Source organism: Pan troglodytes, chromosome 15 (assembly GCF_028858775.2).
Source record: "Pan troglodytes isolate AG18354 chromosome 15, NHGRI_mPanTro3-v2.0_pri, whole genome shotgun sequence".
NCBI lineage: Eukaryota > Metazoa > Chordata > Mammalia > Primates > Hominidae > Pan > Pan troglodytes.
In genome coordinates, this window is record NC_072413.2 from 33,965,032 (window position 1) to 33,988,943 (window position 23,912).

The following is a 23,912-nucleotide window of genomic DNA, read 5'->3' on the forward strand; positions in this document are numbered from 1 at the left end:
TTTCCCTGAGTTCCCTGACAACCTGCATAACTCAGCAGAGGCAGCCATAATCCTCGTAGGTACACAACTCCATTGACCTGGGAACCTCACCCCCATCCCTCACAGCAGCTGTAGCAAGACCCACCCAAGGAGAGTCTGAGCTCAGACACACCTAGCCCTGCCCCCACCTGATGGGCCTTCCCTACTCATCCTGGTAACTGAAGACAAAGGACATATGCTCTTGGAAGATCTAGGGCCCCATCCACTGCCAGTTCCTTTCCATACTACCACAGCTGATGCTCCCTGGAATGTGCCACCTCCCGGCAAGAGGCCAACCAGCACAAAAACAGAGAATTAAACCACCAAAGCTAAGAAACCTCACACACTTCATTTCACCTGCTGCCACCTCCACTAGAACAGTTGCTGGTATCCATGGCTGAGAGAACCACAGACAGTTCGCATCACATGACTCTGTGCAGACAAACTCCAGTACCAGCCTGGAGCCGGGGAGACTAGCTGGGTGGCTAGACACAGAAGAGAGACAACAATCACTGCGGTTTAGCTCACAGGAAGCCACATCCATAGGAAAAGGGGGAGAGTACTACATCAGAAGAACACTCTATGGGACAAAAGAATCTTAACAACAGCCTTCAGCCTTAGACCTTCCCTCTGACAGAGCCTACCCAAATGAGAAGGAACCAGAAAACCAACTCTGGTAATATGACAAAACAAGGCTCTTTAACACCCCCAAGAATCACATTAGCTCACGAGCAATGGATCCAAACCAGGAATAAATTCCTGATTTACCTGAAAAAGAATTCAGGAGGTTAGTTATTAAGCTAATCAGGGACACACCAGAGAAAGGCAAAGCCCAGTGCAAGGAAATCCAGAAAACTATACAAGAAGTGAAGGGACAAATATTCAAGGAATTAAGTAGCTTAAAGAAAAAGCAATCAAAAATTCAGGAAACACTGGACATACTTATAGAAATGCAAAATGCTCTGGAAAGTCTCAGCAATAAAATTGAACAAGTAGAAGAAAGAAATTCAGAGCTGGAAGACATGGTCTTCAAATTAACCCAACACAACAAAGACAAAGAAAAAAGAATAAGAAAATATGAACAAAGCCTCCAAGAAGTCTGGGATTATGTTAAACAACCAAATCTAAGAATAATTGGTGTTCCTGAGGAAGAAGAGAAATCTAAAAGTTGGAAAACATATTTGGGGGAATAATCAAGGAAAGCTTCCCTGGCCTTGCTAGAGACCCACACATCCAAATACAAGAAGCACAAAGAACACCTGGGAAATTCACTGCAAAAAGATCATCACCTAGGCACATTGTCCTCAGGTTATCTAAAGTTAAGATGAAGGAAAGACTCTTAAGAACTGTGAGACAAAACTACCAGGTAGCCCACAAAGGAAAACCTGTCAGATTAACAGAGATTTTTCAGCAGAAACCCTACAGGCTAGAAGGGATTGGAGCCTAATCCTCAGCCTCCTCAAACAAAACAATTATCAGCCAAGAATTTTGTATCCAGCAAAACTAAGCAACATATATGAAGGAAAGATATAGTCTTTTTCAGATAAACAAATGCTGAGAGAATTTGCCAATACCAAGCCACCACTAAAAGAACTGCTAAAAGGTGCTTTAAATCTTGAAACCATCCTAGAAACATATCAAAACAGAACCTTTTTAAAGCATAAATCACACAGGGCCTATAAAACAAAAATACAATTTAAAAATCAAAAACAAAAAACAAAAAAACCAAGGTACACAGGCAACAAATAGCACAATGAATGGAATGGTACCTCACATCTCAATACTAACATTGAATGTAAATGGTCTAAATGCTCCACTTAAAAGATAGAGAACTGTAGAATGGATAAGAACTCACCAACCAACCATCTGCTGCTTTCAGGAGACTCACCAAACACAGAAGGACTCGCATAAGTAAAGGGGTGGAAAAAGGCATTTCATGCAAATGGACACCAAAAGCGAACAGGGGTAGCAATTCTTGTATCAGACAAAACAAACTTCAAAGCAACAGCAGTTAAAAGAGACAAAGAGGGACATTATATAATGGTAAAAGGCCTTGTCCAACAGGAAAATATCATAATCCTAAACATATATGCACCTAACACTGCAGCTCCCAAATTTATAAAACAATTATTAATAGACCTAAGAAATGAGATAGACAGCAACACAATAATAGTGGGGGACTTCAATTCTCCACTGACAGCACTAGACAGGTCAAGACAGAAAGACAACAAAGAAACAATGGATTTAAACCATACCTTGGAACAAATGGACTTAACAGATATATACAGAACATTTCATCCAACAACTGCAGAATACACATTCTATTCAACAGTGCATGGAACTTTCTCCAAGATAGGCCATATGATAAACCACAAAATGAGCCTCAATAAATTTTAAAAAATTGAAATTATATTGAAGCACTCTCTCAGACCACAATGGAATAAAACTGGAAATCAACTCCAAAAGGAACCTTCAAAACCATGCAAATATATGGAAATTAAATAACCTGCTCCTGAATGAGCATTGAGTCAAAAACAAAATCAAGATGGAAATTTAAAAATTCTTCTGGCTGGGCACGGTGGCTCACATCTGTAATCCCAGCGCTTTGGGAGGCTGAGGCGGGCGGACCACCTGAGTGTGGGAGTTCGAGACCAGCTTGACCAACATGGAGAAACCCTGTCTCTACTAAAAATACAAAATTAGCCAGGCGTGGTGGTGCATGCCTGTAATCCCAGTTACTCAGGAGGCTGAAGCAGGAGAATTGCTTGAACCCGGGAGGTGGAGTTTGCAGTGAGTTGAGATCGCACCACTGCACTCCAGCCTGGGCAACAAGAGTGAAACTCTGTCTCAAAAACAAACAAATAAGCAAACGAACAAAAAAATTCTCCAAACTGAACGACAATAATGACACAATCTATCAAAACCTCTATGATACAGCAACGGTGGTGCTAAGAGGAAAGTTCATAGCCCTAAAAACCTACATCAAAAAGACTGAAACAGCACAAACTGACAGTCTAAGGTCATACCTCAAGGAACTAGAGAAACAAGAACAAACCAAACCCAAACCCAGCAGAAGAAAGGAAATAACCAAGATCAGAGCAGAACTAAATTAAAACAACAAACAAAATACAAAAGATAAATGAAAGAAAAACTAGTTCTTTGAAAAGATAAATAAAATTGATAGACCCTTAGAAAGATTAACCAAGAAGAGAGAAAATTCAAATAAGCTCATTAAGAAACAAAACAGGAGATACACCAACAGCAACCAAGCAGAGAATCAAATCAAGAACTCAACCCCTTTTATTATAGCTGCAAATAAATAAATACATAAATAAAATACTTAGGAATATACCTAACCAAGGAGGCGAAAGACCTCTACAAGGAAAACTACGAAACACTGCTGAAGGAAATCGCAGATGACACAAACAAATGCAAACACATCCCATGCTCATGGATGGGTAAAATCAATATTGTGAAAATGACCATACTGCCAAAAGTGATCTACAAATTCAATGCAATCTCTATCAAAATGCCACTATAATTCTTCACAGAATTAGAAAAAACAATTCTAAAATTCATATGGAACCGAAAAAGGACCCACATAGCCAAAGCAAGACTAAGCAAAAACAACAAATCTGGAGGTATCACACTACCTGATTTCAAACTATACTGTAAGGCCATGGTCACCAAAACAGCATGGTACTGGTATAAAAACAGGCACAGAGACCAATGGAACAGAATAGAAAACCCAGAAATAAACCCAAATACTTACAGCCAACTGATCTTCGACAGAGCAAACAAAAACATAAAGTGGGGAAAGGACACCTTTTCAATAAATGGTGCTGGGATGATAGGTTAGCCACATGTAGCAGAACGAAACTGGATCCTCATCTCTAATCTTATACAAAAATCAACTCAAGATGGATTAAGGACTTAAATCTAAGACCTGAAACAATGAAAATTCTAGAAGATAACATTGGAAAAACCCCTCTAGACATTGGCTTAGGCAAGGATTTCATGACCAAGAACCCAAAAGCAGTATAAAAACAAAGATAAACAGCTGGGACTTAATTAAACTAAAGAGCTTTTATACAGCAAAAGGAATAGTCAGCAGAGTAAAGAGAAAACCCACAGAGTAGGGGAAAATCTTCACAATCTAGACATCTGACAAAGGACTAATATCCAGAATCTACAATGAATTCAAATAAATCAGTAAGAAAAAAAACAAACGATCCCATCAAAAAGTGGGCTAAGGACATGAACAGACAATTCTCAAAAGAAGATATGCAAATGGCCAACAAACATGAAAAAATGCTCAAAATCATTAATGATCAGGGAAATGCAAATCAAAACCACAATGCGATACCACCTGACTCCTGCAAGAATGGCCATAATAATAAAAATAAAAATAAAAAAACATTAGATGCTGGCATGGATGTGGTCATCAGGGAACACTTTTACATTGCTGGTGGGGATGTAAACTAGTACAGCCACTATGGAAAATGGTGTGGAGATTCTTTAAAGAACTAAAAGTAGAACTGTCATTTTAATCCAGCAATCCCACTACTGGGTATCTACCCAGAGGAAAACAAGTCATTATATGAAAAAGATACTTGCACACACGTTTATAGCAGCACAACTTGCAACTGCAAATTGTGGTACCAACCCAAATACCCATCAATCAATGAGTGGATAAAGAAACTGTGGTACATATAGACAATGGAATACTATTCAGCCATAAAAAGGAATGAATTAACAGCATTTGCAGCAACCTGGGTGAGACTGGGGACTATTATTCTAAGTGAAGTAACTCAGGAATAGAAAACCAAACATCATATGTTCTCACTGATATGTGGGAGCTAAGCTATGAGGACACAAAGGCATAAGAATGATACAAGGGACTTTGGGGACTTGTGGGAAGGGTAGTAGGGGAGCAAGGGATAAAAGACTGCAAATAGGGTGCAGTGTATACTGCTCAGGTGTTAGGTGCACCAAAATCTCATATCACCACTAAAGAACTTACTCATGTAACCAAATACCACTGGTACCCCAATAACCCATGGAATAATAAAAAATAAAAATAAAGACTATCAACTGGGGGAAAAATGAATAGAAAAAAGGAAATGAAAAAAGAGTAAGACAAAATTCAAATGCAAATTTTTTAACAGAATCAAGAGATACTAAATTATTTCATTTCTAAAGTTTTACTCTGTTTTGCAGTTATGCTGTGGGCCAGCCCTAGTCTATGGACCACACTCTGAGGAGCAATGATGGCCTTATAGACCATTATAAAGACTTCTGCATTGCTGCCTAGTGATAATGGAAAGTCACTGGAGGGTTCTGAGCAGAAAAATGACATAATCTGACTTACATTTTACAGGATCCCTCTGGCCAGAGCAGAGTGACAGGTGGGCAGGGCAGAAGCAGGGAGACTAATTAGAAACTTACTACAATATTACAGATGAAAGATTATAGAGAGAAACTTAGACACAAGAGGTAGTGTGTGTGCTGAGCAGTGGTCAGATTCTGTACACATTATGAAGGGAGAGCTGACAGGATTTGTCATCAAATTAGACAAACGTTAAGGGAAATGGAAAACAGAGTTGCCAGTAAATGAAACAAGGAAGACTGCAGGAAAAGCACTCAAATTTGAGATACTTATTAGATAGCCAAGTGAAAATGACAATTTGATATTTGAATATTTTAGTTAAGGATTCACAGAATTCAGATGAGAGATCCTAGACTACATATAAAAATCTGAAGCTGTAGCATACAGATGATATTTAAAGCCATCTATATGTATGAGACAAGAGAATAAGAGATTCAAGAACTGATTCCTGGGCACTTCAACATGAAAAGGTCAGGGCTTTACAGAAAAATCAGTGAAAGAATCTCTTTTTAAGAAGTGGACAATGAAGTGAGAAGAAACAGGAGGATATGCTATTCTGGAGGCCAAGCAAAGAAGCATTTCAATGGGGAAGGAATGATCTACTCTGTAAATGCTTCTGATAAATCAAGCAGGATTAGGAATGAAAAAATGTACATCTGATTTAACAATGTAGAGGTCACATGTGACCTTGACAAGGACATTTTGATTTAAAAAGTGAATGATTGGCCAGGCACAGTGGCTCATGCCTATAATCCCAACACTTTGGGAGGCTGAGGCAGGCAGATCACTTGAGGTCAGGGGTTTAAGACCAGCCTGGCCAACATGGCAAAAACCCATCTCTACTAAAAATACAAAAGTTAGCCAGGCATGGTGGCGTGTGCCTGTAATCCCAACTACTCAGGAGGCTGAGGCAGGAGAATTGGTTGAACCTGGGAGGCAGAGGTTGCAGTGAGCTGAGATTGTGCCACTGCACTCTAGCCTGGGTGACAGACCGAGGCTCCATCTCAAAAAAAAAAAAAAAAAAGTGAATGAATATAATGAACTCCTACAAACCATTAAGAGAAAGACCAACACCCAAAATAATGGAAAAGCATATGAATTCATAGATAAGAAAAGATGCTCAAATTCAGTACTGATGAAGGAAAAGCAAATTAAAATGGAAAAACACAAACTTTTTTTAAAAAATGAGACAATATTTCACATATAAAGGACCAGCAAAAAATTAAAATCTGACAGTACAAGTAATAGGGAGAACATAAGGAAACGAGAACTCCCAAACACTACTAGAGGGAATGTAAATTATTCTGACAAAGTGGAGAACAATTGGGCGATAATAGTAAAGTTATTAATGTACAAATCCTACAACTCAGTAATGCCACTTTTGGTACATAACCTAGGGAAATTTTCCCAGCTGCATATAAAAATACATGTATAAGAATGTTCACAGTTGGGCGTGGTGGCTCATGCCTATAATCACAGCAATTTGGGAGGCCAAGGCAGATGGATTACCTGAGGTCAGGAGTTTGAGACCAGCTTGGCCAACATGACGAAACCCCATCTCTACTGAAAATACAAAAAAATTAGCCAGGCGTGGTGGCGGGCACCTGTAATCCCAGCTTCTTGGGAGGCTGAGGCAGGAGAATCATTTGAACCCAGGAGGCAGAGGTTGCAGTGAGCCGAGATCGTGCCATTGCACTCCAACCTGGGCAACAACAGTGAAACTCCATCTCAAAAAAAAAAAAAAAAAAAAAAAGAATGTTCACAGCCAGGCATGGTGGCTCACACCTATAATCCCAGCACTTTGGGAGGCTGAAGTGGGTGGATCACCTGAGGTCAGGAGGTTCGAGACCAACCTGGCCAACATGGTGAAACCTTGTCTCCACTAAAAATACAAAAATTAGCTGAGCACAGTGGCACGCGCCTGTAATCCCAGCTACTTGGGAGGCTGAGGCAGGAGAAGCATTTGAACCCAGGAGGCAGAGGTTGCAGTGGGCCAAGATCGCACCATTGCACTCCAGCCTGGGCAACAAGAGCGAAAACTCCATCTCAAAAAAAAAAAAAGTTCACTGTAGTACTATTTGGAATAGTGAAAAACTGGAAACAAAAGACCATCAACAGAAAAATCAATAAGTCAAATGTGAAATAAAGTACAATACCACAAAATACTTAAAATGAATTATGGCTGTATAGTAACAAGAAATCTCATAAACAGAATGGCTAATAAAAAAATCAGTTGCAGATGACAGTACACCATAACATAATTTATATAACATTTAAAATTATCTAGAATAATATGTAATGTTTATTAATATATATATTAAGTGATGAAAGGAAAAAATAAAATATGGCATAATGATAAATATAGGTGGTGAATTTATTATATTGTGAAAAGTATACTGTATACTGAAATACTGAACAGAAATATTTAATGATTATTTTATTTTTAAAAATAGCCATAAAGTGATCCACCTGCAAAACTGCCTGGGTACCAGCTCGTATGTTTTGTTCTGTGGCTTCTTCAGAGGCGTTATGAAGAGCACCTTGGTAGGAGCCGTTTTTTGCCCAACTGGAATTTCGAACATGATCAGCAGTATTGGTCCCATTTTCCTGAAGCAAAATATCAAGTTTTTAATATTTCATTAATAAGAATGCTGCAACTAGTCAGTTAAGTTGAAAAGGTAAATGAAATTGTTAGGTCCCACTGCTAAACAGGTTTCTTTCCCTCAAAATAGATGATGTCTTATCCAAATCCAAAAACAATGTATATTCACTGTAAAAAAGGATTCTCAATGACAAAAATATAAAGTAAAAAACAACAACAAAACCCATAATGAGCAGCCAGAGATTATATCATTCCAGAGAGTATTCTTCTATAGGTCTAATGTATAAACCTCCCTTTCATACTCTCACACACTCAAGAATGGGATTATACTACCTATAGCTTTGTAAAAAGATGAATTCTGTTCTAAATTAAATGCCAGAATCCAAATAAATGACAAAAAAATGGCTTATGTTTATCCTACTTAGGAGTACTAAAATTCTCATTATTCAAAGAATACTGAAACTTCAAATCACTGAGACTACAGCCTTCTGCCTGCATTTTAGCTGTAACAAGTCTTACAGACAAGGGAGTTCCCTCAGTTAAAAAGTACAAACAGAAATGCCACTCTGCAGTTCTCTTTTTAAAGTGTCCCTCCAGTTTCTTCCTTCTTGTCATTCACCAATATCTTTAAATAGTTAAGTTTTACAAAAATATTTTGTATAGGGTTTGTAATATGCAAGAGGTTTAGTCCAATACAAACAGTTCTGCCATTACCAGAAACAGTACTGGAACCCTGCCCTGAGTAGCCAATAAAACATGCCATGGTCTAGTCTAGCCTTTCTCTTAAGCTCCATGTCCCTGTAATCAAGTGTCTTCTGAAGAGCCCTTCCTGAATGACCCACAAGCATCTCAAACTTCAGATATTTTAAAATAAGTTTATTAATCAGATTCCCCCCCATTCCTGCCAACCCAATCCCTCCAGCTGCCTTAGCCATCACCAAACTTGAGCTGTTTAAAATTCCCATCCATGTGTGAATGGCAACTACTCTGGTTGCAAAAGAAAGAAACTTGCGACACCTCCCCATTCCTCAAAAACACTAGTATATCTGTCTTCTCCCTTATATTTCCACTGCAACTACCGCTGTCCTAGATCAGGGACTTATCATCTCACTTCCGAACTTTGCTAATCCTTCCTAACTGGTCTCCTTGCCTACAGACTGACCTACAATCTATCCTTCATTCTGGGCCTGGTATGACATATTCTCAAGTATGTAACTGTTCATGCTACTCTCTTATTCAAAGGCTTTCCAGTTTCTAGAATGTAATTAAAGTCTACTAACATGGCATACAAGTTACTGAACAGAATCTAGTCCTGTCTATCTCATATTTCCTGCTGTTCTGTCTCATCTACTCTACGCTGCAGCCAAATAAAAATATTTTCAAGGTTTCTCATACATTTGTAGGTGCTATTCACATGGTGTGTTACCTTTCCCATTTGTCTACCTGTTCTTTTATCTTATACTATCTCTTCCATGAAGCATTCCCTGATTTCCCCAAGCAGAGTTAGGTGTTCTCTCTTTCATGCTCTAGGATCATAGCAGTAACACTGTTTTATAATAATACTTATTTTGTATGTTTGTCTTCCAGCTAAACCAGAAGTTATGTGAAGGTAGAAATAATGTCTGCTCATGTTTCTACCTCCAACACTTGTTCTCAATGTGGGCAACCAAAAGCTTTGTATGGTATTTTGAAATTTGTGAGAGTGTTTTCTTGTCACAATAAATAAAAGATACCACTGGAATTTAATGAAATAGGACAGAGAATGCTAAGCATCCTACACAGCACATGACAGTCCTACACACACAAAAAAGAAACTGTCTTCTGTATGTCTTTCAAATGTCTCACAGATGCTATGAGAATTTTAAAAGCCCACTTAGGTCAGGGGCTGTGGCTCCCGCCTGTCATCCCCAGCACTTTGGGAGGCTGAGGTGGGCAGGTCACTTGAGCTCAGGAGTTCAAGACCAGCTGGGAAACATGGTGAAACCCTGTCTCTATTAAAAATACAAAAAAATTAGCCAGGCATGGTGGCGAGTGCCTGTAGTCCCAGCTACTTGGGTGGCTGAGGCTGGATGATGGCTTGAACCCGGGAGGAGGAGGTTACAGTGAGCTGAGCTCATGCCACTGCATTCCAACCAGGGCGACAGAGGAAAACCTTGTTTCAAAATAATAATAATAATAAATAAAATTAAAAACTCATTTACAATTATCTGAATTTATAACATAATTCCACTTTATAACTGTAACACCAAAAATTTAAATGACTCCCTTATATATTGAATTTATCAGAAATGTAAACCAGAACATTATACCTTTTGGGTTTGGTCCACACCATTTGCAAGAGTCGCTGGCACTTCGAAAAACCACATCTCTAATGGCAGCCAGTGCTGGTTACACTACTTGAGTAACGAATAGAACAAACCTACACAACATACCTAACATCACCAATCTACCCTTTCCTCTCTCCTTTCATTCCTTCCATTGTTTGTTTTTCAATTATGTATGTAGATAGTTTATATTATCCATCATTCTTATTTAAGAATAGTAAATGATGTGGGGTAGGCTCATTATATATGGCACATCATGACTAAAAAAGTCAGAGAAAGCAAATTCTTTTTAAACTCATAGGTTTATTTTCCAGCATAAAAATATCAATAAATTTGATATTTTTCATTGATGTGTAAGAATTAGGACTGTAGATATTATTTCATAATTCATATGGTTAATTTTATTTACTTCAATTATATTTCTCAGTTACATTTTTCCCTTTCTTAGAAGGGGGGAGGGTGCTCTATGTTTGTGTGTATATATACATAAACACGTATATACACACACACACACACGCTCAGGCTCATCAAATCCCTACAGAACTGGCCTATTCATCCACACATTAGTATCCTGACTAAATTCCACTGATGAGGTTAGATTAACCACTAAAGTGAATAAGCATTACTCAATCATTCCTATCCAGATTTAGCAAGATATGTATCAATCGCAGACAACTTTATGGTGAAAGGCAAATCAGACAAAACAGATAAATCACTTTCAATAAACTTTCTGCACTCCTAACTCCATCTTAGCATCTGCTGTTGGAGAGTCTGACCTGTGACAAAGGTTGAACAATCAAAGGAATAAATGGAACCCCAGGAACCCAAATGCCACCTCTACTACTCTCTCTTTTCTCATCTTTTCCCTGCTGTGAGTAAACTCTAGTCTTTCTTATCACAGAATAACTTATTTTACCAAGTCAAGAAGTTTCACATTCTGAAATCAGCTCTAGTGCAAAAGATTCCAAGGAGGGGGCACAAACACCGTGGCTTATGCTGGCTAGCCACTCCTAAATAGTTACTCTTTCCAGGAAAGGAGGAACTGTGGCTTGGTAATAACACCCCCCTGAAAGTATGTATTTTAAAATCCATTTTGATGTAGTACCACAGTTTGAAATATTATACCTTTATAACAGTACCTAATTTTTATCTAGACAATGGCTTAAAGAATCAGTATACAACCTCAATACTAATTTTTAAAAGTTGTGGTATCACAGGGCTTTGCTATACGGTACTGAGATGACTACTTATATTACCTAAATTGTTGCAAAATATACTGAAAGATATCTTTATCTTCCCATTTAATAAGTATATTTGTGTTAACCCATTATTATGTTTCTGCAAAACTCTTAATCTATTAGACTAACACTAAAATATATAAATCTTATAACTTCACCTCTTCTCTTTTTTCTCCTTCTTCCATTGAAATATCATGGTCTGTGACATTTTCAATGCAAGGGAGGTCTGAAGAAGTGATCACAATTTCTTCAGGCTCTTGCATGAACAAAGGTTTTTCCTCTTGTTGGATCCATTCTTGATATACTTTTACCACTTTTCTCATAGCTGCTGCTTCACAAATTGGTAATAAAAATGCCTAGGGAAAAAAAGGAGAATCAAGATAATGATACTTTTTCCTTTGCCACAAACCACTAATGCAGTAATGTTTTTCACATCACATCATAGATTCTTGGAAACTGCAACTTTAAGCAAAACAATGACATATAACAAAACTCATTTTGCCATAAGCTAATTGATATAAATAAGAGTTAAGTTCCTAAGGTATATTTCTAGTAAAAAAAAAAAAATCACCAAACTTCTAAATAGAGACCAAAACACTTACAATATTAAACACTGAAATAAATGTGAGCTATATGTACATTTAAGAAAGATTAATAAAAATAAGTAAGACAATTAATTACCCAAATATTCTAATTCAGGGTCACTGGTGGCCAGTGTATCCCAGCAGCTCAGGGGCAAGACAGGAACCCAGTCCTGGACAGGATGCCATTCCATTGTGGGGTGCAATCACATACACCCCAACACTCACCCGGACTGAGACCATTTAGACACACCAATTCACCTAATGTGTACAGTTTTGGGATATGGGAAGAAACTGTAGTACCTAGAGAAAACCCACATAGACATAGGGAGACCATGCAAACTCCACACAGACAGTGGCCCCTGCTGGGAATCTATTTTTTTTTTTTTGCCATCAACATTATAGTTAAACAATGTTCTTAAAGATCTGCTGTACATTTATTTCTCTTATTATAAAATGTGAGATAAAAAACAGCTTTTAAAAGTTAACCAATTCATTGTCGTAAAAAGCCTGTTGTCTCCAAATTAATTTGCACACTGATATAGGAATGTTTGTGGTAGATAGGCACTGACTTCAAGTAGAAGAAATAAAGATTAGTTGAAATTGTATTACTCAGAATGGTGATATTCCTTGCTTCCTGAAATAATTGAGCTCTTACAAAGGTCACTATAAATATGACTTTTCATAAGTTACACTTTTTTGTAACTCACATTATTGTGGTTTTTAAATTTTTTATTATTTTAGGGACAGGGTCTCGCTATGTTACCCAGGCTAGACTGAACTGGCCTCAAGCGGTTCTCCTGCCTCTGTCTCCTGAGTAGCTTGAACTATAGGCACACACCACCACACCCAGTCATCATTGTCTTTTTGAGAACTATTTCTTTTAAAATAGATTTTGATTTTAAAATAAAAATTAAATTTGCCTCCAGAAACTAATAAAAATCATATGTAATAAGGTACCTCACCTTTTCTAAGCATACAAAGAAAAAAATTAAGGCTTGCATATTTCATTTTACATATAATCAAGTTCTATAGTTTAACAATAAGGCAAAATTTAAAAGAAAAATCTCATTGTTATTCTTTTCTTCCGGTATTTTCTGGGATCTTAAAAAAAATATTTTCCTTATCACAAATACACATTTTCATAGAAAAAAAATTTACACAATCCAGACAGGGAAAAATAAAACAGCAAAAATACGCTTAATCTCATCACCCAAAGTCTTTTCCTTGTGTGTGTTTGTGTTTATGGGTTAATATTTTTACTTTACTTTTTAGGTGCAAATAGAATTAAATTGCTGCCGGGCGCGGTGGCTCACGCCTGTAATCCTAGCACTTTGGGAGGCCAAGGCTGGCAGATCACCTGAGGGCAGGAGTTCAAGACCAGCCTGACCAACATGGAGAAAGTCCGTCTCTACTAAAAACACAAAATTAGCCGGGTGTGGTGGCGCATGCCTGTAATACCAGCTACTTGAGAGGCTGAGGCAGGAGAATCGCTTGAACCCGAGAGATGGAAGTTGCGGTAAGCTGAGATCACGCCACTGCACTCCAGCCTGGGCAACAAGAACAAGACTCCATCTCAAAAAAAAAAAAAAAAAAGAATTAAATTGCTTTTACTTTTTATTTTTTTATGATACTACCTGTTAATATCAACCTTAAAAATCACAAACCCTTTATCTAAAATCTGCCACTTTCTATTATAGAGTTATCAGTAGGTGTATTAAATAATAATCACGTGGTCAAATGAACTTATTTTATCAGAATGAAATCAGCAAAAAAGTCAGCTCCCAAGATGATGATGGAAAGTTAATGTGCAATATCAACAGAATATTTATTGTTGTTTGTTAAACCTTTTATTTGCTATTATTAATTCCTTAGTAAACTACTTTGTTATTTTCTTTAATCAACTCATTCCTAAATTATCACTCTCATATTCTAGCAGCTTAATGGTCAAATGGCAAGATTTTGATCATCACTGCCTGCTTTAAGAATATTTATCTTACAGTTGTAGCAACAGCTCAGCCTTCCTTAAAAAGATTCACAATAAAATTTAAAACATTAAAATAGTTAAAATGATCCCAAAGAAATTCTAAGATACAGAAAAATTAACCTGTTTTAAAAAATTAGTATGTACTTCCCACTCAATTTTGCTGCCAATCTAAAACACTGAAAAATAAAATTTAATAATCTTAAAAAATTAATATCCTCCAGAGCTAAAATATTACACAAGTTGTCAGACTACAACCTAGCAGCTTGAATTTACTATAGACCAGAGACCTATGTCCTTGCAGATTCCAAAATATGATTTTGCCAATATGCTAAATATGAATTGTGAGGAAAGACTGTTATTAGCCATAGCTAAAAACTGATGTATAAAACCAGAGTGATAATTTATCAATTTATAATGAGAAATAACTGTCAAAGAAATCAGAATATTCAAGTTCATAAATCAGCAGTTAATTCGTCTATGAAGAAGCAACAAAAGACCTGGAATAATCTTGACAAGGAGAACAAAGCAGGAGGTACCCACATGTCTTGATTTCAAAATACATTACTAAACAGTAATCAAAACAGTATGGTACCAGCATAAAAAACAGACATATAGAGCAATGGAACAGACAGCCAGAAATACACATACACAGACACACAGACAGACAGACACACACACACACACACACACACACACACACACACACACACACAGTATTATCCAGCCTTTAAAAAGCAGAAAATCTGGCCGGGCACAGTGGCTCACGCCTGTAATCCCAACACTTTGAGAGGCTGAGGCGGGCAGATCACGAGGTCAGGAGTTCGAGACCAGCCTGATCAACATGGTGAAACCCCATCTCTACCAAAAATACAAAAATTAGCTGGTCATGGTGGCGCATGCCTGTAATCCCAGCTACCCAAGAGGCTGAGGCAGAAGAACTACTTGAACCCGAGAGGCAGAGTCTGCAGTGAGCCGAGATAGTGCCACTGTACTCCAGCCTGGGTGACAGCACAAGACTCCATCTCAAAAAAAAAAAAAAAAAAAAAAAGGCAGAAAGTCCTAGGGCCAGGCACAGTGGCTCATGCCTTCAATCCCAGCACGCTGGGAGGCTGACGAGAGAGGATGGCTTGAGGCAAGGACTTAGAGACCAGCCTGGGCAATATTATAGCGAGAACCCCTCTCTACAAAATAACTTTTAAAAATTAGCTAGGCATGGTGGTGTGCACCTGTAGCCCCAGCTACTCAGGAGGCTGAGGCATAGGTATCAGTTGAGCAGTGAGTTGTGATCACACCACTATACTCCAGCCTGGGAAATGGAGTGAGGCCCTGTTTCAAAAAAACAAAAAGAGGGAAATCCCACATTTGCAACAACATGGATTAACCCAGCAGACATTATTCTAAGTGAAATAAACTAGACACAGAAAGACAACTTACTGTATAATCTCACTTAAATTTGCAATATAAAAAATCAAACTTATAAAAACAGAGTGGAATGGTAGTGACTAAGGGCTGAGCAGCAGGCAAAATGGGAGATGCTGATCAAAATGTACAAAGGTTCAGTTATGTGGGATGAACAGGTTCTGGATATCTAGCATGGTGACTATAGTTAATAATCCCATATTTTACACTTGAAATTTGCTAGAAGATTTTAGCATAAGTGTTCTTACCATATGCAAGCAAATGAAATTTTATCTATGTAAGGCCATGATTATGTTAACCAGATTGATTGTAGTAATCATCCGCAATGTACAGGTATATCAAAACATCACAATGTACACCTTAAATATATAGAATTTTTATTTGTCGGGTATACCTCAATAAAGTTGGGAAAACCCCATAAAATTAGAAGTGTTTGATACCAACATACATCCACTAAAGTAATTTCTAAATGACGAACTTCAAGCAGAGGAAAGTGATTCTAAATAGAAGATCTGAAAGGGAAGAAATCATGATAAAATAAAGTGGCAAATATATAACAAATACACACCAACACAAAAAATAGAATTAAATTACTTGATAATAATATATATGTTGGGGGGAAAATCAGACTAGTAGGGTTCTAAGGTCCTTGTATTGATTAGGAAGAGGGTAAAAAAATAACTTTAGAACTTGAAAAGTGAAGTATACATGTTAAAACTTATACGATAACCACTAAAGGAAAAGGAATGGGGGCTGGGGGGAAAAGATAGAAAAAGACAGAAAGAAAAGACTAATAAAACTGACAAATCTCTGGCAAGAATCATCATTAAAAAAAAGAAAAAAAGAAAGAGAGAAAAACAAACAAGGGATAGGGCCAGGCACAGTGGCTCATGTCTATAATCCCAGCACTTTGGGAGGCCCAAGGCAGGAGGATTGCTTGAGGCCAGGAGTTCAAGACCAGCCTGGACAACAGAGCAAGACTCACTCTACAAAAAAATTAAAAAATCACCAGGCAATTAAATACTGCATTTATGGGAATGAAAAGGAGAAACATGACTATAAATGCTTCAGAGGTTAAAAGGATTATAAGAGGATGTGATAAGCTTTGTCAACAAATTTGAAAACAAACACAAGAAGAAATGCCTAGAAAAATAAACTTATTTAAACTGACTCAACAACTGGAAAGCCTGAATAGTTCTACAAGCTTTAAAATTCCCCACGAGTATTCCAACATAATTTGTCAAATGTCTTTCCTTTCCCAATTGTTACATATTCTGTAAACACAAACCTTAAATCTGGCTGGAACCACTGCCAACACTGGACAAAAATGAAAACGAGTTTGTTTCTTTAACTTAGGCTGACAAGGCTAATGCTGTCTCATGCTTTGTTTTACACATCAATAAGTATGTGTGGGAGATCAAGATTATTTGCTTTGCCTAGAGAGCTCCCTGGCATGTGAATGCAGTGTGGCACTGAATAAAGAGCACTGACATGGGAACCAGGATGTGGGCATTTTATTTGAAGATCTACCACTTACTTGCTGAGACACCTGAATGATCCCCCTCAGCTGCAAAACTCAATGTTGTTTACCTGTAAAAGTTAAGTGCCTTTGCCATCAAGAGCAAATAGTAGTTTTCGTAAGGTTTCTCTTCCACAAAATTTCTACATATTTGAGAACATGCACTTAGGGATTTCCAGCTGTTTCATGTGAAACAGCTTTCTGTTCTTTTATTTTCCCTTTTTTTTTTTCTATACTTTCCTTAAGAAATACCTGTCTTAACCAACTTTGACTTCAGAATGCCTTAGAGGACAAAACTAAGCCTTGAGGGTAAAAGCAATAAAAACCTCCCTTCTTATATCATAAACCATTTACTGATGATAGAGTGGAAGATAAAATAATTTTACCATAGTTTATTAATCAAATGATAGAAGAGTTTCAATCTATAATGAGTAATTTAAAAAATTATTCTAGTAACAGGAGTATAAGGGGAAAATAATTATTACACTAAAAGTATCACAAACTAAAATATATAAAGAATAGAAAATACTAGAGGATTAGATGTAAATTATATAAACTAAGTATAAACTTAGTTTAATAATTACTTAGTTTAAAATTCTTAAACTAAGAATTACTACTAAGAATTACTTAAATTAGTTTAAAAATCTACATGAAGAATATATTTTAAATAGCTAATAATCAGTAATTTCTCTCTCTCGCTCTTTTTTTTTTTTTTTTAAGAGATGCGGTCTCTCCATGTTGTCCAAAGTGGCCTCAAACTCCTGGGCTCAAGCGATTCTCCCACCTCAGCCTCCTGAACAACTACAACTAAAGGTACACACCACTGTTCCCAGCTAAAAATCAGTATGTTTAATATTAAAGATAAAAGCCTTCCTTATAAATTAAAAATACTGAGAGGTATGTTACCTGACGAAATATCTCTGTCACAAAGTTTACATTACTCCTTTTAGAAGAAAAAACTCTGCGAACTATTTCAATGTCTGTGAGATGTTCTTCATCAATACTACAGAGACTAGATGAGCTAGGTTCTCGCTCCGTGAGAGTGCTTGTATTGGAATGAGACTGTTCGGGTTCTGTAGTTCTGTCTGCTTTATCAGCATTATCATTTTTGCTTTCTTCTCTGGATACTAAACTAGCAGCTGCTCTCTAAAATACAAAAAAAAAAAAAAAAAAAGAGAGAAACAATATCATAATCATTTAACTATGTATTTTGTCTTTTAATAGGTAATACTGACAAAATTCAAAACATTTCCCAAGTAATTTATACCACTGCTTAAACTCCGGGCATAGAGTTTCATTTAAAAGCCATTCTAAATAATTAAGTGGCAATGCAAGTAACTCAACATCTAAGTGACAGATACTCCAAAATGTGTGGTAATTAATCATCTACCCACCTATAGTTATATATTCTTCTCAGTAAGTTTGCAGTTCAAACAAGTTATTAATCAAAGCTGGGTGGATGAATAATGGAATTAGAGACAGCTCAGACCTTCAAGAATAAGTAAATAACTTAACATCAGAATGTTTACCTAATAAAAACTTAATGTTTAAAATTATCTCTATTTTACTGTGGACAAAAATTTAGACAAGTAAAAGTTTCTTAAACAAAACAAAAAACAAAGGAACAAAATTTATGACAGAAGTAGGAACAAAACTAACAGAAAATATTAGAAAACTTGAGAGAAAATTCTGTAATTCTAATAATGGAATTTTCACCAAGTCTGAAGATCAAGCCTAACCAGATAGGGAAAAATTAAGTCTTAAGGTGGTGATAAGCAAATTACTATATGGTAGAAGTAGCACTATTCTGTGGTATAAATTACTTTCTGTTAAGTTATTCAATTTTTGGCCTCAGTTTTGTCATCCATAAAATAACAGAGCTTAAATAAATGATCTCAAATATACCTTTCCAACCAAAAACATTTATGATTTTCATCAATTACATTCTAGGATCAGAAAGCAGATAGTTCTGCTTGAGAATTTTCGCACTTAATAGTTCTTAATACAGAAGTTAGAGCAAAGTTTTGGAGGAAGACACACAATACAGTTTGCTAAAGATAAATAAACTAAGAGGAATAAAAGTCAAATTTTCTGAATTCTGATGAACTAAACACACGTTATACCTTTATCCTACTTATAAAAGATTTAAGGTGTTATAGAAAAAACACACATAGTTTAAGATTTTAAAAACTAAGAAAATCTGAGGAGAGGAAAATAAAAGTAGTAAAAATACTGTAATATAGACATGTTTAGAAAAATGTACGAGGGAAAATAGAAGATAAAAAAGAAGTATGAGGGAAAAAAGTAAACTGTTAAATCCAAAACAACAGTTTGAAATATTAGTTCCTCTACTGTATTGCTTTGTAATTTTATATCACATTTCTAGACTTGGCGTCTTTGTTGAAAAAGGGGGGAAGGGGGTGTGAACAGGTCTTTTAATCTGCATTTTGTGAATGCCCCCAAATTAAAAAGGGCCATCAAGGTTCTACCATTTGATCACAGTTCTTTTCACTTGTAAGATTTATCTGTACAATAAAGAATATTTTTAGTATTGTATAATTAAAATATAGAAATAAGAAGCTGAGACTGACATACTAATGAAATTATCTTCTATACTTCCCGTTTCATTTCTTTATTAAGAAACTTATTAATTCTATAATTAAAATTTGCATTTACAAAATATATTTATACAAATAAAATAGCACTATTATTTAAGTGTACGCTCCACCTAAGGCAACTGAACTCAATGGACTAAATATCAAAAGCCATTTCTAACTTTAACAGGCCTGCCTCATTTGTGCATTACCTGAATATTCTTTGGCAAGACTTCACCTTCCATCCCAGGAATATGAGGTCCTGTATGTGGTTTTGGCTCCAGCCAGAAAGAAACCAGCCAACGAATGACAATAACACGAGCCTTAATGAAAGGCTCCTTTGTACAATAGATTGCTTCATTGGTTTCAGCATCTTTCTTTATCATGACATAATGTGGCTTTGGTCTCATCTGCGGGATGTCTGTGCAAAATAAAAGGAAAATGAAAACCAAAATAAGAAAGAAATTATGTTTAGAAAAAACCTACATTTTTAAATACTTGAGAAAATATTGTTATGCTACTCTGGTTTCAGAAGTAGCTTTAGCACAGAAATGACATTTCAAAATTTGCCAGATGTTTGCATGGAACTCAGAAGAGTGAACCATATATACCAGGATGATATGTGGAAATATGTATTTTTACAAAATATCAAAAAGTTCAGTGAACCTACCTAAGTACAAAGAAGCTTCCAGAACCATTTAAAATAAATAAGAGCTCACACTTCAATTAACCTACCACTGAAACACATAGTTTGAAGTCATACAAAATATGAGGTTTTACCTGAGCCTGTTAGTTGCCTAAACTTGGTATTAGGAACATCTTTCTGGGAAAGAGACAATTTACCTACAGACTACCAATACCTTCTATATATGGCAGAGATATGCTTCTAACCCAGGATTTGTACACAAGGCTCTAGGCTCAAGGTTCCAAGAGATATGTTGGCACAATAATTATTAAAAGTAATTGCAAAAACTGCCATTACTTTTGCACCAATCTATATAAATACTGGATGAAACATGGCTATGTAATTATTCACACAGAATTTGAATAAGACTAACACTTGATTGAACCCCCATATGGGGGGACCTTAAAAAGAAAATTTATAATATAGTCTAAGGATCATGCCAAACAAGAATTCAGTTTAATTTACAATCGCAAATATTAATGGTGGGCTAACTTTTATAATTGATAAGATCCAGAGAACAAGTGTTTTTAAAAATCTGTTCATTGTTGGCTGGGTGTGGTGGCTCATGCTTATAATCCCAGCACTTTGGGAGGCTAAGGCAGGAGGATCACTTGAAGCCAGGAGTTCAAGACCAGCCTGGGCAACATAGGGAGATCCCATCTCTAAAAAAAAAATAATTAGCCAGATGTGGTGGTGCATGACTGTTGTCCTAGCTACTGGGGAGGCTGAGATGGGAGGACTGCCTGAGCTCAGCAGTTCAAGGCTGCAGTGAGCTATAATTATGCCATTGCACTCCAGCCTCCTGGGTGACAGAGTGAGTCCCTGTCTCTTAAAAAAAAAAAAAAAAACCAAAAAAAAAAAAAAAAAAAAGAAAGAAAAACTCATTCTCATTGAAAATTTCCTATTAATATAAATTTGCTTTCAGTATGAATCTAGGTATCATATCTATACCAACCAATACAAGTATTAAATATGATCAGTTTCCTGCAGTAACAAATGCCAACTTTACAGTGAGAGATTATTTTACTCTTAAGTGTGATCTTTCAGAAAATTTCAAACATTACCTACCAAGTATAGGATGATATAAACTGTTTTCCTTACAGATGTTTGGAAAAATATAAGGCAAGTAATATTTCTTAAAATGTGAAAACAAAAATGAAAATCCCCTTTCTTGGTTTTCTTTGTTCTTCCATTCTAAACTTTTTACCTAAAAATAAATTATATAATTAGAATCATTCCAGAAGAAAGAATCTCTTAAATGCAAGTATTAGCAATTATAAACAAGCTTGTAAAAGGTTGCAATACACTGAACTGTTAACACTAAAGATCATGATACATAGCGTAAGGACAAATCTTTTAAATTGGTCTAATGTCAAACAAGTACATTATGTATATGTTTAAAAAACCTTAGAAGTATGCTTCAAAAAACTATGAAAATTACACAAAAGTTGGCCCTACTAATGACAAAAATATTAAAGTTCTTTCCCTTTTGCCCATTCCTGAATAATTCAGCCTAAAAAACCATACAAAATACATAAGCATATGTGGCAGGGGTGTGTGTATGTAAGCAGTAGCAGCAGTCAAGTGCAGACGATCAGAGCCTGACACAGGACGCAGGGCATCCATAAAGGGGGTACAGCAGAGGCAGTAACCCAGTGGGGACTCACAGTCTGAGAGGAGTGAGGAGGGTGTCCATGAAGTGGAAGAAGTGAGGACAGAAAGAGATATAGCAGTATAATATAGGGTATGAGAACTCTAAGAAGGTGACGAAGACATCCAAGCAGGTGGTTGGCAAAGGCCCAGAGTGGGGTACTGGAACCCAATCAAGTTAAGGAGAATGTCTGCAGAGGAGGGCAATGGTGGCAACGGGAGATTGATTATACACAAGGGGGACTGATTAAATAAGTATATATACTAAGAATAATATGAGCCACATTTCTCATTGACAGGTAAGAGTTATAAATATGGAAAGGAAGAAACCAGAATGAACCCTGTGGTACTAGACTAAAAGCTGGAAAATGGGTATGAATTAACATTAAGATAGATAGATAAACAGACAGACAGACAGAAACATGGATTTGTGTGTGTCTGTGTCTGTGAATACAATTCTTCATTAAAATGAATGACAGCTCCTTAGAGAAGCAGCAGATTCCAGAGTGGACAAGGAAGGTACGAGATGAGCTTGGAACATCTTGTGGTGCCAGGAAGTAAGGAAGTGCTCAGACAATGACGGAAACAATTCAAAGGCATAGGATTCAGCTTGAAGGAACTTCCACTAGACAAATTTAGGACAACCTGAGCATCAAAATTGGTAACTGTAGTAAACATTAACACATGAATTCACAGGAATGCATAAATCCGTGTTGAGATAAATAAGTAAGTAAACAAATGGGGAGGGGAGAAAGCTTTTTCCTACAGTATGTAGCCAACTCTTGAATGTAGAAATAATGATGGAATTAATATCACCAGTTGGCCAAAAAGTAGAAACAACTCAAATACTCATCGGCTGATGAAGAGATAAACAAAATACTGTATATGTATACAATATAATATTATTCACCGCAATAAAAATGAAGTATCGATACGTGCTACAACATGGATACACCTTGAAAACATTTGCTAAGTAAAAGAAGCTAGTCAATAAAGACTATATATTGTATGATCCTATTAACATGAAATGTCCAGAATAGGCAAATATATAGAGACAGAAAATCAATTCATGTTTGCATAGGGGTGGGGATGAAAGGGTTGGGGGTAAGAGGACTGACTCCTAATGGGTATGAGGTTTCTTATTAGCACTAAAATTATACTGTGATGGCTGTGTAACCCTGTGAATACACTTAAAACACACTGAACTGTATGTTTTAAGTGAGTGAACTATATAAAATGTGCATCATATCTCAATAAAGCTGTTTTTTAAAAATTATCATTTGGTAACCCGCGTAATTACAAAGTCAAAAGCCTTCAATGGATCCTAAAACATGTGAAATTTCTGTAAGGAAGGGGATATTTAGGTAGTTACACAGTACTTCCCCACAAAATACTTGTTGATTTTCCAGTGTAATACTTACTGATAATACACTGGAAAAGCCTGGCAGACGCTACCTTAATCAAAGGATTAAAGCCAACATTGCTCATACATCAGAATTAGCTCAAAATGGACCACAGACCTTAATGTAAAACATAAAACTATAAAACTTCAAGAAGAAAACGTAGGAGAATATCTTTGTGACATTTGATTAGGCAAAGATTAGAAACAATTCCAAAAGTCAGATCCATTAAAAAAGTGGTATAGTGGACTTCATCAAAATAAAAAGCTTCTAAAAAGACTGCTATGAAAACGGAAAGATGAGCTACTGGGAGAAAATATTTGCAAAACATACATCTGACTAAGGACTTCTTTCTAAAACATATAAAAAGCTTAAACTTAATAAGACAAGCCAATTTAAAAATGGGCAAAAAAAGTGAACAGACACTTCACCCAAGATATATGGATGAAAAATAAGCACATAAAAAGATATTCAACATACCATTAGCTGTTAGGGAAATACAAATT

General features: G+C 36.4%; 1 protein-coding gene across 17 annotated transcripts in view; it reads right to left on the reverse strand.

The window, feature by feature from the left end:
• The window catches only part of RALGAPA1 (Ral GTPase activating protein catalytic subunit alpha 1), a 270,569-nt gene that overhangs the window by 191,813 nt on the left and 54,844 nt on the right, over positions 1-23,912 (reverse strand). For all 17 annotated transcript variants that reach the window (XR_010150907.1, XM_001141541.7, XM_063792836.1 and 14 more), the window contains 5 exons: positions 21,425-21,563; positions 19,884-20,092; positions 17,984-18,223; positions 11,730-11,927; positions 7,877-8,014 (listed from right to left, as the gene is read on the reverse strand). Coding sequence is in view for 16 of the 17 variants with exons in the window: in XM_001141541.7 (XP_001141541.2) it covers positions 7,877-8,014; positions 11,730-11,927; positions 17,984-18,223; positions 19,884-20,092; positions 21,425-21,563 (924 nt within the window). In the remaining variant the exon portion in view is untranslated. The remainder of the gene's footprint in view (positions 1-7,876; positions 8,015-11,729; positions 11,928-17,983; positions 18,224-19,883; positions 20,093-21,424; positions 21,564-23,912) is intronic.